Source organism: Pyrus communis, chromosome 14 (assembly GCF_963583255.1).
Source record: "Pyrus communis chromosome 14, drPyrComm1.1, whole genome shotgun sequence".
Lineage (NCBI taxonomy): Eukaryota > Viridiplantae > Streptophyta > Magnoliopsida > Rosales > Rosaceae > Pyrus > Pyrus communis.
In genome coordinates, this window is record NC_084816.1 from 18,933,617 (window position 1) to 18,951,386 (window position 17,770).

The 17,770-nt window shown below is 39.3% G+C and overlaps 1 protein-coding gene and 1 long non-coding RNA gene across 2 annotated transcripts; one reads left to right on the forward strand and one right to left on the reverse strand.

Moving 5' to 3' along the window:
* Positions 1–1,027: 1,027 nt before the first annotated feature.
* On the reverse strand, positions 1,028–2,429 carry LOC137716571 (early nodulin-like protein 9). Its single transcript, XM_068456025.1, has 2 exons — positions 2,155–2,429; positions 1,028–1,629 (listed from the first exon to the last, which is right to left on the reverse strand). Exons 1-2 carry the CDS (start codon positions 2,348–2,350, stop codon positions 1,214–1,216), a joined length of 612 nt encoding a protein of 203 aa, XP_068312126.1. The 5' UTR covers positions 2,351–2,429; the 3' UTR covers positions 1,028–1,213.
* Positions 2,430–11,939: 9,510 nt separating this feature from the next.
* Positions 11,940–14,017, forward strand: LOC137714129 (uncharacterized). Its single transcript, XR_011065401.1, has 4 exons — positions 11,940–12,142; positions 12,244–12,313; positions 13,085–13,146; positions 13,835–14,017. It is a non-coding gene; the product is annotated as an uncharacterized lncRNA (long non-coding RNA).
* Positions 14,018–17,770: the final 3,753 nt, after the last annotated feature.

Below are 17,770 nucleotides of genomic sequence, written 5' to 3' on the forward strand. Positions count from 1 at the left end.
CTGCTTTGTTTCTGTCTTCCAGAATGTATCTTTCGCTTTCTGTGTTTTTGGCTGCAAGGGAGAGCAGAAAGTAGGGATAAATGTGAGGCGTTGATATAAAAATCAAATTCGCTGTCCAATTTTAAGTTTCATTATTTAACGATCAAATATGCAACTAAAAAGAAAAGAAAAATTATATGTGATTGTTAGTGATATTAAGTAAATGCGCATGTACTGTAGCTAGTCCCTTCAATTTTATTGGTTTCAATTACTTAGCCAGTTGGATCGTATTCCTATATTCATTGATGGACATCAAAATCCACTTATACAATTCAATCTAGCATGGTATTTTTCTGGCATAGGTAAGGATTTTCAATTTTTTTTTTTTTTTTTTTGAAATTATGTTTACTATATTATTAAGCCATTTTTTTTTTTTTTTGGGAGTAATGCTAGGGAAACCAAATTGCAAACCAAATGATTTGTCACCAATAAGAAACAAACACATTAATTGACACTTAATTAATAATCCAATCATCTACAACCATATCTTTTAGTTTACAAATTTTGTTTAAAAAATTTATCTACCTAACATTACTCTTTTTCTTTAGCATTTAGTTTTTGTTCTACACAGGACAACAAAATCCACAATGAAAATTTCAAAACTACAAAATCTACAAACCAAGAACAGGATGAAAATTTCACAGAACTATAACAATGCATAAGATTTAGAGATTTTTGGCTTGTGGGTATAACTAGGTTTTGACTTTGAAGGTTTTTGGGTCTATATATTCAAGTGAGATTTTTGTTATATTTGAAAGTTTTATAAAAATTTAAAATTGTGGAATTAGGGGCTAAATTTTGGTTATAAACGATAAAAACTTAAATTCACAATAAATTTTATATTGGTATGGATTAGCTAGCTAAATTTAACGTCTTTGGATGGACGAACACCTCAAATATCTTATTGCTTCCATAATCGCGAGTCATGGAAGAAGGATAATACTTGCATCTCCATGGGGAATGCACACATACATTTGCATGCACCGTGTAAAATCAATCAATTTATTTATTTGTGCATATATCTACAATATTGGCCTTTATTTTGGAGTCTCACAAGCACACTACAAATGAGTATGAAACAAATATCAAACACCAGTACAAACATATACACTGAGCTTTTGAGGAAAAAAAAGCAAGTAATAAAAAGAAACAAAGGAAAAGAAATCCAATCCAGTTAGAGTAGTAAAAGTGTTGAGGATGCAGCAAATGCTCCGACGGACCCAACAAAACTCATGAAAATTGAAGAAGCCGCATTCGGAGGTGGAGGAGATGTTTCAGGAGCTGGAGTTGGAGGTGGAGACGCCTCACCAGAGGGAGCTGGAGATGGGGTCATATCTGTTGAGTTTGAAGGTGAAGGAGGAGTTGCATTTCTGTTGCTTCTGTCTGCCAAGACAATCACTAGCACCTTCTCATTTTTGAGACAGTTGTCTTTGTTCCCACTGATGAAATAGAACGGTCCAGATTGGTTAAACTTGAAGGCAGTGTGGCCATCAGAGTATTTCTCGGCCGAAGGCGAATCAGTGTTGCAGTTGTTGTAGTCATCCTGGGTTACTCGAAGCACTGAGTCTTGTCCAGGAGAGTAGTTGAACACTGCAGTTGAAGTATATCTCAAGTAAATTAACAAGGGCAAGCATGGCTATGTGGCAGTCACAAACCTTTTATTTTTATTTTTACTTTTTACAATTTTATTGTGCTTTTTTATACAGAGAAGGGAAGGGAGGAGGGGAATTTGAACTCTATTTTTTTAGTATGGACATAATTCATTATGATTATTTGACGTGTTATGTTGTCGTGAGAAACTATAAATTAAAATCACCCATATACACATAATTCCACGAAATCAACAATCCTAATTACAGTTAGTCAATAAATTTCAAACTGTCTAGCGACATATATATACAACATACCAGACTGTGTAGTAAGGTCGAAGAAATATACTTTTATATTTATTCTAATCACATAACTTCGATTTTTATCATCGTTGATTAATTTATGAACATGAATAATGACAAGTATATCCATTGAAAAGTAATATAATTCTGTCCTTAAAGTTTGACATACTGAAAGCTGCGATGAATATGTAGAGCCTTAAAATATAGAGCATAAAAAACTTACCAATGGAGTCTCCGATTTGAAACCTGTTTCCTTCTGCCCATTGACTATAGTGAGTAGAAGAATCTGGAACAGCCCAACCCCTTGAGCCTCCAATTGCAAAGTCAGTTGCACCACTCTTCTGTATCAACAGCATCACACATACGATCCCCAGAACAAAAACTGCATTAATATTATTTTTGTGAATGGAGTTGGCCATTGTTGAAAAATTAATTCAAGATTTGGTACAATATATATTTTGAACCAAATATTGCTTGTATTTCCCAGTTAAATTTGGAAGACGAAGAAAAATGGGGTGGAATGAATGGTGTTCGAGAGAGGTTTTTATAGGGCAAGTTGCATGAAATACTTTTTACAAGCTATGGAGTCAGTGAAGCTTTTGCTACTTTTCTTATTCTTTTTTCTTTACCTTTTAGGTTTCTTGGCTCTCAGAGCAAAGCATACGTGCACTTTCAAATTGCTAAAGGGTTGTTCTTTGGGACTTTATGTTTGGGAACTTTTAAATAACTTGTTGTGTGGGTTTATTCTTTGCTTATACATTATCAAGAATATTCATGGCTTGTGTTCTGGGTTAGACTAATTAATCAGTCAATGTGATCAGTCATTCACACAAAACCTATGTGCCCTTCATTTCCCACTTTCAAATGCAAATATAATTGAAGATCTCTGTCTGTCTGTGTGTCTCTCTCTTCTGGCATTTGCTATGTCAATTTGCAGTGGAGTTCTGGAACTTAGTAATAAAAGTCTTGCATAATGATACTTTGGATTGAAGAACTGAGGGCTGGTTTGATGTTGTTATGCTTTGAAAAAAAAATTGTTTGTGTTGTGTTGTGAGAATAAGCAACTGTAAAATAAAGCAGCAGAGTGTTTGGTAAACTTTTTTGTAAAAGTGCTTTTGGGAAAAAAAAAACAGTATTATAGTGTTTGATAAATTTTTATGTAAAATAGTTGTGACTGTGTGAAATGACCAAAAAGGGTTTATTAATAGATGTGCCATTAATTTAATTTTCTTAATAAATAAAGGTGAATTATTAAATATACCGTATTTTTAAAAGAAAAATATTTATAAACTTTATCTTAAATATTAATTAGTATGACAAACTACTTCAATTGAAATACTTTAAACTGAATAGCTATGATTCATTAGTACAATATTGTTAATATACTTGAAATAATGCATTCATCAATCGAGACTGAGTGCAAACAGAACCGACCTTAACCAACAACCCACACTTTATGCACTATGGTACACAAACACGTACAATTTACAAAGACATGCATATGTGTGTCTGTGTGTGTCTCTATATCTCTTTGAATAACTTGGTTATTCGAAAGGGGCAGCTACATGTCAACTGCACAACCAATGGCTGAGAAAAAATAAAACCGATAATATCTTAGATCCGTGATGGGTCCACATATAAACTAAACGGTGGTGATCGGTGATAGGCCCAACTCTCTCTCTCTCTTCTTCTTCTTTTTCCAAAATTGTTGGCTTTCATTGCAATGCAAATTTCCTGGTCGGACCAAAACTTCAGACCTGAAACCACCCTAACAAAGGTAAACAAAAAAACAAAGGAAAATCCAGTGATTAATTTATGTATGGTTTTCCTTTTTTCTTCTTCTTCTATTTATGGTAAATACGAAATATTGGACAGTTGATTGTGGTTGGTGGGTTGATCTGGGTTTTGTTTTACTTATTTAGATTTGAATTGCTAGGGTTTGTGGTCAATAATCCTTAAAATTATCAGAAAGCCAGAGAATATAAGATAGTTTTTGAGTTTGTGGACATTTATATATATGTGGAAATTCGAAGTGGTTGGTTTATTTTATTTTACTTGAATTATTGTTTCTGAATTCGGAAGGGGTAGGAAGAATTGGAGAAAATGATAAGGGAGAAGATCAAGATCAGGAAGATTGACTACTTACCGGCAAGGCAAGTGACCTTTTCAAAGAGAAGAAGAGGGGATTTTGAAGAAAGCTGGAGAGCTGTCGATGAAAACCTATGAGATCGCCTCGCAGATGAAGGCGGTGCAGAAGGAGATGCCCACTACAGTCAGGCTGTCCAAGTACTTGAGGAAGGATGCCGAGCCGGAGAACGTGACCTGGAGAACGAGAGAGATTGCTGGAGAATGAGAGAGATCTAGGATTGAAGTTTTCTGATTCGGGTTTTGCAAAAGCGTGCTGAATGCGAGAGGCGTTCTGAAAGTGTAAGGACTTTCTCCTCTATTGGTTGAACAAGCATGTGTTCCCCAACAAATCTAAAGGAATAAAGCTGGAATGGATTCATTTGGTGGAGGCGCCGTATTCCTTCGATCATGTCGCCACTAGTCCTTTCATTCTAGCATATATTTATCATCTTCTTTATGAGATGACAAGGGACCAGCCCTTCGAGACTAATATCAATAGAGTTACCTAGATGGTGCAGCTTTGGCTTCAAAGGTACTTCCCAGAGTTTTGGGCTGCCAACTTGGAGTTTCTAGAGGGCGTAGTTCCTATCCGAATTCTGGTAGAAGCGCCGACCACCAACCACTCCACCTTAGCCTGTCTCTATTTCTTTAAAATATGTAGGACTCGGGTTGATTTGGAGTGTGGTGCCTTAGTGCTCAGGAGATACCCTTGTTCTCGAACAACCTCTTCTAGGATTCATTTGGGGAAGATGCTAGCAGCTTTTATAAGGAGAAATTTATTAGTTGCATCTAGCAAAGGGACTTGGCTTGGGGAGTCTAGAGTGACAGAGCGGGCTATGAACATGGGCTGGAAGTCTACCACCCCAACTTCTGTGGTAGGCAACTGGGTTTAGACAGGCAGTCTCAATCCCTTTCTTTGATTCTGTCTAGTATGAAACTTCCTATTGCCTCCATTCTCCTTTAGAGGCTACATTTCAGGCAAGCAAGCACATCTTGTAAGTAATGAGTGAGATAGCTCCCAAACCCGCAACCCTTAATTTTGAGTGTACATCTTTGTTCACCACTTAGTGGGAGGCTAAGTGGTTTAGTAAGTATGATGGAGATCTCAAAGAAGCCTATAATAGGCTTTTCCGGCAGGTCTTCTTCAAGTCTTTTCCTAAGAAATAAGAATTTGAAAGCTGGAATGAGGCCATCAATCAGAAAAGCCAACTTCTGCTGATAGGTAACCTATATTGCTGCTTCTTTCTGTACTTCATATTTTTATAGTTTGTGATTGCTTAACTCTTTCTTTGATCTTGCAGCCCAAGGTAACCCTGATGAAGTGCATGTCGGGCTAGAAAAAAAAAGGTTGTTGATGCCTTGATTTCTCTAGCCGTGTTCCTGAGGATGTTGGGGAAATCTTTATGATGTTCAGTGAATCAGAGATAAAAGTTAGGCCTGAAGCAAAGACCAAGGCTCTTCATCGAGCAAGATCTGTTATTGTAGAATCTTCTGACTCTGAGCCCGAGGGGAAGCCCTAAGCTAGACTTGATTTCCCTGCTCCAAGAGCCATTCTAACCAAGAAGAGAACTAGGTCTTAGACCTATCAGGCTCCTAGATCTCTTTCTGCCCTTCCAAATGAAGCGAGCAGGAAAAAACAGAAGTTTGCCAGTAAGTGATTCAATCTTAATTTTTCTTTATTTAATTTTATCTCTTTAAGTTTTGAGCTAATCATGTTTTTCCTTGTGATTAGGACCTATTATCAGTAAGAACCTAGACTCTACCCCATAGGAGATGGAGGCAAGTGCAGAGATGCAGTAAAACGATAAGGAGGTCATTGACAAGATCTTAGAGGAGTTGAAGGTAGTCTCTTGAACTTTGAGTATTTAATTAATTCTGAAGTTCACTTCTCTTAAATTTAGCTAGTTTCTTGTTGCTTTCCAATACAGGCTTCCAAAGCAGAAGGGACTTGTCAAACTAAGCCTTCTTCACCTCCAGCCCAACCTATGCATCTTTCTTCTCCTCGAGCTAGGCCTTTAGAGGTAAAATTCTTCTTCTCAAAACTTGTCAACTTTTTATTTCTAAGTCCTAGGTGTTGACTTTACTTTTCTTATTTTCTAGGTGAGGGGAAACACCTCAACACCTCAAGTCGGGCAAGCACCAGCTCATTCTTCTTCTCTTATTCCTCCAGCAATGGTAGTGATACCTACCTCTCAGTTCAATCTAACAACTGAAAAGATGCTTCACTTTGTTGAGGATGGTAGTACCTCTGTAAGTTCTCTATTCTTCTACCATTCTAAGTTTTTCTTAATGTTGTTTCATTTTGAATTTTTATGCTCTGTACTTTGTCTTTGCCAGTCTTTCGCCTTGCCAGAGACTACCAACTCAACTAACAACAATTGCTGAGGAGCCTATAGTCTCTAAGATACCAGTTGTCTCAAAGGCGACTAGTCCCAAGCTATCTCATGCTTTTCGTCAGGCAAGCCAACCAACTTCCTCCAAGATAACTGCAACAACATATCCTTCTTCCAAAGCACAAAGCCCCTCTTAGGTGCAAACATACTCACAAACTTGTCTTTTCTTAGTTCGGGTCCAAATTGCTCTATTGACTTGTCTTCCATCTCTGTTGATGCTGCCACTGCTGTTGCTACCTCAGGTGGTGTTGGTGTGATGCCTTTTCCTCTGGCTTCTTTTCTAGCCACAACCTCTTTGCCCGAACGAGTTAGAAAGTTTGGGCAAATTAGGACAAAGTTGAGATCCCTAAAGTATCCCTTTGAGCCTCAGCATCTGCAAGATCAGCGCAGGGTCTTTAGAGAATGGATGCAGAGGGACTTTTCTACCTCCTTCAGCCTCAAGGCTCTTCAAAACTCACTGATTTATACCAAGCTTAACAGATAACTAAGGTGCAGTATCAGTCTTTCATCTCATTCTTTGAAAATTTGAGGGCTTTGAGGGATTAGCATCTCAAGGCCAAGAGGCAAGCAAACAGAGTAAGGTGCTATAAGGAAAAAGCACACTAAGACTTCTACTACTCTGTAGTAACTGGTGGAAGAGGGCTTGACCATGGAAGATCAAATAATGGTGGTAGCCATTAAGATCCAGAAGTTGGAATAACAACTATCTGCTCTCAAGGCTGAGCAGATAACCCTTTCAAGCAAGTTATACAAGAAGATCAAGGAACTGAAGAGAGTTAATCATGAAGTGGAGGAATCTGAAGCTCAGTTAGCTAACAACAACATAGCCTTAAAAGAACTGGGTCATATTTTTACCATTATGCAGACATATCATCATAGGATAGATACCTTGGCTAAGGATGTAAACCTGTTAGGCTAGGGCCTTTGTACTTTTCCAAATTATTGAATAAAAAGATATTTCATTCCTTCACTAATTTACTTACTTATTTACTCTTTTCTAATAGCAACAACTACTTTAAACGCACAAAAAGGGCCCTCACTTATTCTCTAAGTATTAGACTTCACTAATATAATAGTCTCTAACATCCCAAAGAGTCGGGTGGTACTTCTTTAGAAATTTAGCATTGAATGGATGTTTCTGTAAGTCTTCCTCGAAATTTGCCAAGTAATACCCCATATGTCTAATACTTTGGTAATTGTAAAAAGGTCTTCCCAAGTAGGACTCCACTTCCCAAAACCTCTAACTTGAGCTCCCAAGGACAGAATTGATTTCAATACCAATTCTCCTTCTTTGAAAGTCTTCAGTCTTACCTTCTTGTTACAGGATCGGGCAACAGCCTTTTTCTTTCTTGGATCTCGTTTAAAGCTTCAATTTGGGCAACATCAAAATCCTTAATTCCTTGACACCTGGCCTGAATGAATTCATCATTGTGTAGACCAAATTGGTTTTGAAGCCTCCCAGAACTCATATTGATCTACATAAGGAGCACTGCATCTTGCCCGAATGTCAACGCATAAGGAGTAGTCCCAATTCCTGCTATTTTTGAGGTTCTATAAGCCCAAAGAATATCTTCCAACTTCTTATGCACCATTTTAGGCTATCTGCAACCATTCTTTTAATGATGTTCACCAATATCTTGTTGCTAACTTCTGCTTAACCATTAGATTTTAGGTAATAAGGGTTAGACTGGATCATCGTTATCTTGAACTTAGCTACAAACTCTTCTACTGAGATAAACGATGGGCCTCTATCTGTAACAATCATTTCAAGTACCCCATATCTATGTAGGATTTTGGTCTCAATGAACCTCTTCACAGTAGCTAAACTAATGGTCCTCACAGCTGAAGCCTTAACCTACTTAGTAAAGTAATCAATCGCCACAATTATGAAAGTGTGTCTTTTGCTGGAAGCTAGGTATATTTGTCCATTAAAGTCCATGGTCCACCATTTGAAAAGCTATGACTTTACTACTGGATTCAAAGGCAATGATAGTGTGTGCTGGAGAGGTCTATGCCTTTGACATTCTTCACATCCTCTAGCCTAAGCTTTACAATTTTTCTCTATGTTAGGCCAGAAGTAGCCATATCTTCTCAAGAATCATCTTATCTTTGTCCCTGCTTGGTGTGCTCCATAAATGCCATCATGTACCTGAACAATCATTCTCATTGACTCTTCCAGATTTCAACAAAAGCCCATATGGAGTCTTCCAATACTTTCAACAAAAGCCCATATGGAGTCTTTCTCAACAAAGTTTTATCCCACATAACAAACTTAGTTGCCTGTCGTCTGATATTCTTACTAGTTGGAAGAGAATTATCTTTCAAATACTGAATGACAGATGTTTTCCAGTCTTCCATCTCAGGTTCTCTAGTCATTACATCCAGGCTAAATCCTCTTTCAAAGATAAAAATGAGACTTCTCATTTGTATCTCTACTTTCATCTCAGGCCCACTTGAACCTGTGCTCCATAAGCCTTTTGTGCCTTTTCATTGGCAATCATATTTGCTTCTCTAGGAATATGGTTAATTGTTGCTTCATTACCCCAATAATCCAATAATTGAGTAACAGCTAGGTAATACCTTGCCATTGTGATATGTCTGCACTTGTACTCTCCATTTAATTGATTAATCACCAACTCAGAATCACCATATACTTCTATTTCAGTTGCCCCCCAACTCTATTAAAATTTCTAAGCCAATAATCAGTGCCTCATACTCTACCCTATTGTTGGTAGTATCCTTGTAATATAGAAAGAATGAGTAGCAATGCTAAATCCCTTTTGGATCAATGATGACAATTGCAGCTCCTGCAGCATGTTGTGTGCATGATCCATCGAAATATAATCTCCAGGGAGTGATCCATAGGCTAGTTATTGTTTTTACTTCTTGCTAGATCCGTTCCTCCTTGCCCGAATGAGCTTTACTAGGTGGGATCCAAAGGCTAGCTACTTCCAGAGTTCCAGGGATATTGACAAGTTCCTTCTTGGATTCTTGGTGCTCAGCTAGGAAGTCTGTAATTGCTTGTCATTTTACTGCCCTCTGAGGTACGTATTGAAAACTGAACTCTGATAGTACTAGGATCTGCTTCCCAATTCTTCCAGTTAGCATTCGCTTGGACATCATGTACTTGATTGCATCAGTTTTGGCAATTATATAGATATGGCAAGGCAACATGAAGTGCCTTAATTTGCTGGCAGTGAAGTACAAGGCTAAGCATAACTTTTCAATTGGGATATATCTTATTTCTACCTCAGTAAAGATCCCACTAAGGTAGTATATTGCCTATTTTTCCCCCTTTATTATTCTAAGCCAATAAACTCCCTATTGATTTCTCGAAAGCTGAGATGTAGAGCTTCAAAGGTTTCCATCTCTAGAGAGGCATGAGCACTAGAGGAGAGGCTGGGCAAGTCTTCACTTTATCAAAGGCCTCTTGGTGTTGAGGGCCTCACTCAAGTTTATCTTGATTCTTCAATCTTAACAAAGGAGTCAACGGTTGGATCTTACCCGCAAGATTAGCAATGAATCTCCTAAAAAAGTTAATCTTCCGTACCAGCCTTTGCAATTGCATTTTGTTAGTAGGGTAAGTGATTCCATTATAGCCCTAGCTTTGTTTTTGCCCACTTCCACACCTTTTTGATGGACCAGGAAAACCAAAAAGTTACCCGATTTAACCCCAAAGACACACTTTCTAGGATTCATCTTCAATTTGTGGGCTCTCATTCTTAACAAGGAATGTTTAAGGTCTTTCAGGTGTTGATCTTCAATTCTAAACTTCACCACGATGTCATCAGTGTATACCTTTATGCTGTGCTCGATCAAATCATGACAAATAGCATTTATTGCCCTTTGGTAAGTAGCACCAGCATTTTTCAACCCGAAGGGCATGACAACGTATTCATAAGCTCCTATATCTCCTGGGCATCAGAATGTTGTCTTGTGTATGTCTTTTTTAGCCATTTCTATCTGATTATACCCAACATTTCCATCCATGAAAGATAATACTTTGTGTCTTGCAACTGCATCGATGGATAGGTCAGCCATAGGCATAGAGTATTCATCATTGGGAGTTTCTTTGTTAATATTTATATAATCAACACAACATCGAATGGCATTAGTTACAGCTTTTAGTACAAGTACAATGTTGGCCAACCACTCTACATATTTTGCATGCCTAATAAAGCCTGCCTTTACTAGCCTCTCAATTTCCTCTTTAACTTTTTCTTCTATTTCTTTTGACATCCTTCTTGGTGCTTGCTTTACAATTTTATACCATTCTTTAATAGGTATTTTATGCTCTACTAAATTGGAGTCTAATCCTGGCATTTCTATGTAATGCCATGCAAAACAGTCTTTCAATTCGTGCAAAAGATCAATTATCTTTGCCCAATCTCCAGCTTCCAACAGGCCACTGAGTTGTATTGGCCTTGGATCCTCATTAGTTCCCAAATTAATGGTTTTCAAGGGGTTTTGAACTTCGTGTGCTAGTTTATCGGGCTATGTAGAAAAAAATTCTACTGACTTTGGAGCCTCGGGTTTATCCTTCAGCCAATCCAAGTCATATATACATTATGCAATATGGATAGTTACTTTCAATTCTTCATGTAGATGGCTGCCTTCAGTTCTTCTTCCAAAATTTCCCTTCATTGGTCATCTTTGGTGCTTGAAGTTTATTCTCCCCACTCTGCCATTTCTTTGGCTAAGTTTTCCTTGATCTCTCTTCGTTCTCTCCCATAGTCCAACAATCTCTTGATTAAAGACTTGACTGCTATTAGTTGGTCATATAAGGCATGTCTCATTCCTCTTGCGTGAGAGAAAGTCTTTGTTCTAAGAGTTTTTAGGCTGTCACCTTGGTAGGACAGTCGTTCTGATCAGCACCTAGACATTGTAGGATCCCAACATTGGGATTGTAGAAATTAGCTTCAGCAACATTAGATGTGGGGAGAAATAGTCGTGACTCAACCTCCACTATCTCCAAAATCCTTGTTCTACACTGGCGGTGATAGACAGCAACTTGTTGGTACAAGGTATATGGTACAGACAAATTCTGGTCTATCCAATCCCTTCCCAGTAACACCCCATAAGTAGAGTTGTTGTTCACCACAAAAAATGGCAACATAATCTTCTTGGATCCCAAGTTTACTTCTAAGGGAAGTATCCCATGAGTTTTGGTGATGGCCCCAGAAAAACTAACATTGTGAGATCATTAGGTATAAGGTATTCTTCACCTCTACAAAGTCTCTTTATCTATTTATGTAATAACCCGTCCCGGGATTTACGTAGGAAAATAGGTATTTTTGTATTTTCACTAAGTTTGGAAGATACCTTTCTTTTTAAAATTGTTTTTGAGCCTTAATTGGTGAGCCCAAGGGGCCCACCCCCTGTTTTTGTTCCCCGGTTCCCTTTCCCTTTCCCTTTCTTTTCATTTTCTGAAAAGTCTTCTCTTCTCTCTTCTCTCTTTCTTCCCGTGCTCTCTCTCCTTTCTCCTCCTCTCGGTGCTTCTTCCTCCGACAAGAACACACACACACACACACCCATGCCCACACCTATAACTCTTTTCTAACCCCGTGGTTGTGCTTTGGACGTCAAACCACGAAGAAAACCACCTCGGAGGCATTTCCCAGTTTTCCGGCGAGCACCGCTCCTTTCGAGGCAATTTCCGGCCAAACCACGGCGAGTTGGCCGGCGTGCGAGGTATCAATCTCTTCGTCTCGCTGAGTACTACAACTTTCCTTTTTGTTTCACCTAATTTCATTGAGTATTGAAGAAGTTATACTCATTTGAATCTTACCCAGTTTCCGGCGGACACCCGTGGCTTCCAGGCTATTTTCCGGCCAACTCCGACCACGATGACAGGAACCAAGGGTATATTTCGATTCCTTACCTTCGGGGCTTCAATTTGGTATATTGAATGACATGTGTTGGTTGAGTTTTGAGCTCCAACGGAGCTTGGGAATTCTCCGGCCGAATTCCGGCGTCCTTCTCCGGGCACCCAGGCCTTCGGGCCATCTCCCACACCCACGGGCCTTAGGCCTGAATTGGTTTTTGGCCCAAAACCCTAACCCTTTCTGTTTTTGTTTTTAGTTTTGTTTCTTTTAAAAAACCCAAAAGGCCTTAGGGCCTTGGTTGCAGCCCAAACCCCCTTAGGGCCTGTTAGCCCAAAACCCATCACCCTTTCTGTTATGGGCCTTTGGGCCGTGAGGTTAAAACCCAAACCCAACCCACCTAAAACCTAAACCCAATTATCCTAACCCAAACCCTTTAGGCCCAAACCCGGATCCAACCCAAGTCCAAACCCTTTAACCCAATCCGGATCCAAGCCCAAACCCATTGACCCGTGACCCTGACCCGTGACCCGTGACCCTTTGACCCGTAACCCTGACCCGTTGACTTGACCCGTTGACCGTTGACCAGGTCAACGGTCAGCGTTGACTGTGACCGGTCAACTGTTGACTTTGACCGGTCAACTGTTGACTTTGACCGGTCAACTGTTGACTTTGACGGTTGACTTTTTGGGTTTTCGTGCGGGACCCCTCCTAGGCTAATTTCGACGTCCTGAACCCGTTTTCGATGTCCGTTTTCTCAAATTCAATCGTTTGAATAGAGTTTGACTAAATGTACCCTTTATGTGCTTAGGGGCGTTTAATTGTGGCGTTTCCGTCTTCGCTAGTGGCGTGGCATTTCGACGGCGAAGTACTGTGAGTGGACCCCTTCTGAAAATGCATGTTTTAATGGTAGAATTGCATACACAGAAAAGCATGACTTTACGATTATGTTTTATGAAACGTTTTGAGATAACATGCTTACTGAGGCTAGTTTGAATTATTACTATTTTTCCTATAACCCATGTTCTTATAGCATATCTGATGGATGACGATATGATATTTAGAACATGTTTAGAACACCTCTTTATAGTATAGATGATGGATGACTTTATACTATGAAGTTGATTTTCAATATATGTATGTTCACTGGTTTTGTACTTACCTAGTGGTCCTTTCCGCTACGGGACGTAGGGATAGATCCGGTCCGTCCCGGGCGACGGTTTGGTGTTGGCATAGGGCCTGGAGTGTGTTTTCCTCTGACTGTCTGCTCAGAGACGGGGAGCCGGCAAGGGGCCTGAAGTGCATTTTCCTCTGACTGTGTGCTCAGAGACGGGGAGCCGGCATGGGGCCTGAAGTGTTATATTGGACATTCACTAGTGATTATTATTGTTTATGCGATTGATGATTTGAGACACTACACGACATGCTAGATTAAGGAAAAATCTATATTTCTCATTAGATATGTGTTTTCATAAAACCTGGGGGTTAGTATGTTGATAACTGTTTTATTATATATATATATCAACTTGGTCCACTCATGTTTGTTTTGCGCCCCCTTCAGGACTTAGAATCGAGGCATACAATCCCGACGTCCAGGCACTTCCGCATCGGCATCTTCTAGTCCTCTCGATGTAGGACCCACTCCTTTGTTTCATTCAATTTTATATTATTTTCTTTTAGTATTCTAGATTAGAGGTGTGCTCTGAATACGGTCCGTATTTGCATATTAATTATTCTTTTATATTTATAAGCCTTATTTATCCCTTGTTTTCAGCATTTGCACTCAATAAATGGCTTTCGTCACCTTCGGGTGTCGGCCAGCACGTGCCTATCCTGGTATTTGGGGAATATCGGGGTCGGGGCGTGTCAATTTAAGTGGTAGCACCTTAACTGTTGCCACCCATCTGTCAACACCTTTTTGAAGAAAATTTCTTCCAAATGAGCTGTCACATATATGGGCTTTAGATGGTTTGCTAAAACCATATTTGGCTTGTTGAACACCATCTTATCAGAATAAACTCTCTCGCTCTTTTTTTGTATGATCGGGTAAGTCTACCAAGTTTGATTCCTCTTTACTAACTTCTTCAATGTTTACAAGTGCCATCATTGGCTCTTGTGCCAAATAATTACTGCTGGTTGATTTGGTTCTGCACAGAACATGGATGACAATACATAGGTTATGTTTACTTGAAAGTTGTTAGGTCCAGGTGTTACTTCTTTCTTTTCCTTAATCTCGCACAAAAACTAATCCATCCATACTTGGGCATCTTTGGTTAACATCAACTCGGGCATTTCCTCTTCTCCTATTGCGTTGAAATCTTGCAGCTACCATGGAGTTTCAAAGGGAACATCCTCCTGTGGTAGTGGAGGCATCCCTCTTTCAGGAGAAATGGTTCCAAAACAAATAGGCTCTGGATTCCAACCCGGTGTAGATACCATCACCATGCTCTCTTGGGCTTTTCTTAATACTATGTACTTCCCTGGATGAGGGTTTTAAGGAACATGATCTCCTCCACCTTCATCGTTGATATTAGCCCTCTTTACTTCTTTCTTGTTACTCAAACTAAGTCGTCTCTCCTCCTTAGGTAAACTTCTCGAACTTAATATTTTCAGAAGCTTCTAAAATAGCAAGAATTTTTAATGAGTTTATATGAGCCTTGTGTTGCCTCTGAATCCTTCTTATCATAGATGTTCCAATTTCTTTGACATGTTTTCTGTCTTTGCCCACTATGTACCATTTTCGACCCAGTCGAGCTGAATTCCCCTTTGTAACTGGTGGTATTGGGCTCATGGTTCTTTCTCGCCTTCCTTATCTCATGTTGCTGTCGTTAGTCGGTTGAGGAGTCTTAACATCCACCTATCGTGGCAACTTCATATCTTTATTTTCTACTTCTTCAAAGGCTTCAAAGTTTCTAAACACTTCAGATAAACCATTTGGCTCTGAATCTCCTCCTAACCTCTGGAACACATTCTTAGTAGTCTCCTTGTTTATTTCAGCAGCCCGAAGAATACTCTTGCGGACGTCCTGTTCTTTTATCTCTTTCTTTCTAACCAAATCTCGACCAATGATGCCACCTGACGCTGGTACCTCGAGCTCACACTCATATTGATATCTGCTACATAAAATTACTTATTTGACCATAGCTGCTTGGGGTTTGTCAGGCAACCTTTTGATGTCTTTTGCTGGCCTACCTGCTTCCATTTTTTCTCCTCTTTCATCCAAGGTAACTTTTCCTTTCCTCTTCTCAACCTAATTAAAAATTTATCATGTTGATTGGGGCTTTACGGAATGGATCTGTGTCAATCATCATGTTGGTTTGGGGTTTCTCTAGCAATAATTTTCCTTTGACTATAAGGTATTGGATCAATATCTGAATTGCACATAATTAGAAATAGAATGATTTAAGGTGTAGTGGACTTTGTAATACTTACTCCCTCTAAGTTCTTCCGGTTTGGGCATCTTCTTAGTGTTATCGGGCAAGATTACTCGGCCTTTACCAGTTTTTCATAGATGTATGCGGCCTTAGTTGAATCAAAGGAATATGACTGATACTTTAGAGGCTTCATGGGTACAAAGCCTCCATCGTTCATCAGGGTCTTCTGGTCTTTAATGGGTTGAACCAATCCCTTCACCATTAAAGGTTCGAAATGAGTGGTCATTTCTGCAGCACATAACTCTATCCCTTCTCCCAAGCTGTTATCATTTTCTCTTACTTCTAGACCTTCAAACTCCAGCTGATGTATTGGCGATTTGCATTTATAAAAAAGGGTTACCTTAGATGAATGCTTCACTTGTTGTTCTTCTTCCAATAGCTTCTCATAATTAGTAGCCTCAATCACCAGCTTCTGCAGCTCGTTAAACTGCACATCATAGAATTTTTTCCTCAAAGGTAGTCTCAAAGCTTTCTGGGCAATGGCTATGAGTTGGGTATGGTTGATTGGGAACTGGCACCTCATCCTGGTCTTCCTGAATCTCATCATAAAATCCTCTGTAGACTCATATTAATATTGCTTTACTTTCACTAAATCATTAATGGTCATTTCAAGTTCCACCCTATAGAATTGCTCATGAAAGGCTATCTTAATCTGCCCCCAGTTGGCAATAGAATTATGGGGTAATACAGAGTACCATTGGGAAGCCAAGCCTACCAATGAGTTTCCAAACAGTCTTAGTTTGTAGTTGGGGTTATCCTCGAACACTACACAGTGATTTGAGAACTTGAAAATGTGATATTTGGAAGATACATTACAGTCTTCTCCACTAAAAGTCAGGAATGCGGGCATCTTAAAATTGAGAGGGAAATGATTATGCTCATCAATGTACTCAGGATAAGGCTTCTGATATGTTATCCTAAACATTGGGCAGGCTTGCGGTTGAGCATTCCGTACCACAATCCTTCTCAATTATGCTAATTCATTCTTGAGTTTTGGTTAGCCATATTATTGTGTGGGGTATAAGAAGTCTCCCACTTTGGGCTATAATTGATGCTCGAGAAAGCTTCCTTCTATATGTTTGGTTGTCTCCATTTAGCTTATCTTCTCCCTTATTAGCCAATGGTGGTGGTCTGCAAAGAAGAGGCTTGTTTCTCCCATCGAGTTAGACACACCAATCTTTATTCCTTCTTGCCCGACTTGCCTTCTAACATCTGGTAGAGGCGGCAGAGCATCAGGCAAGCCTGTCTCTTGAAACTCTTCTTCTTCTTACCGACTGGTTTCAGCCTTTTTCTTTATTTTCCCTTTGTTCTTATTTTCTTCAAGTAAGGGAAACAAAGGAATTTCTGGTTCCTTTTCTAGGCTTGCCTCCATGATTCTTTCCCTGGTATAACCATCATTCGGTGTGAAGTACTTTAACTCCAACTTTCTTTGTAGCGTTTCTGTTAAAGAACACAACTTGCTAACTTCTCCTATAGTTTCTAGAGAGATCTTCTTCATACTCCTCAATACTTGCACCATAGTGACTTGCAAATCTTCATTAGTAACATTTCCACCCGACTTCTCAGAAGAGGTCGGGCTTTCTAAGATTCCGGGGCCGCGTAGTAAAGGAAAGTCTTCTAGGTGATCTGTCATGCATGCTTCTGTTGGACAAAGAGGTTGCCCAAATTGCACCTTCCACCTAAAAGTCTGATCATTCCTTCGTCTTGGCATATAATATCACAAAATAGGTCCCACCGGACATGCCAAAATTAATGTTCAGGCTAGATCTGTCCCTCGCACAACTCCTCTCGGGTCTTGCCTATCAGGCAAGGTTTGCTGCTTAGTGTTCTGCAATATGAGTTTACTATTAGTTTGAATGGTGCCTTTATGGGGTCTTTGTTAGGCATTGAGGCTCACAATCAAAGTTAACATAGATCTAAGTGTGCCACTGTCATCTTTGTATAACATATTGTTCTTTTTTTGTTATGAACTTGGTTGATTACTTGCGCCACAAGTTACTTAGACTTCTTGATTCTATTGGATCGTTACAGATAGGTTAAGTCTGTATAAAGTTCTTTTTCTT

Excerpts from the sequence above, each read along its gene's own strand:
- LOC137716571 (XM_068456025.1), bottom strand. The coding sequence starts at position 2,350 with ATGGCCAACTCCATTCACAAAAATAATATTAATGCAGTTTTTGTTCTG. Across the intron at positions 1,630-2,154 it reads TCAAATCGGAGACTCCATTG|TGTTCAACTACTCTCCTGGA; the intron begins GTAAGTTTTTTA and ends CTTCAACTGCAG.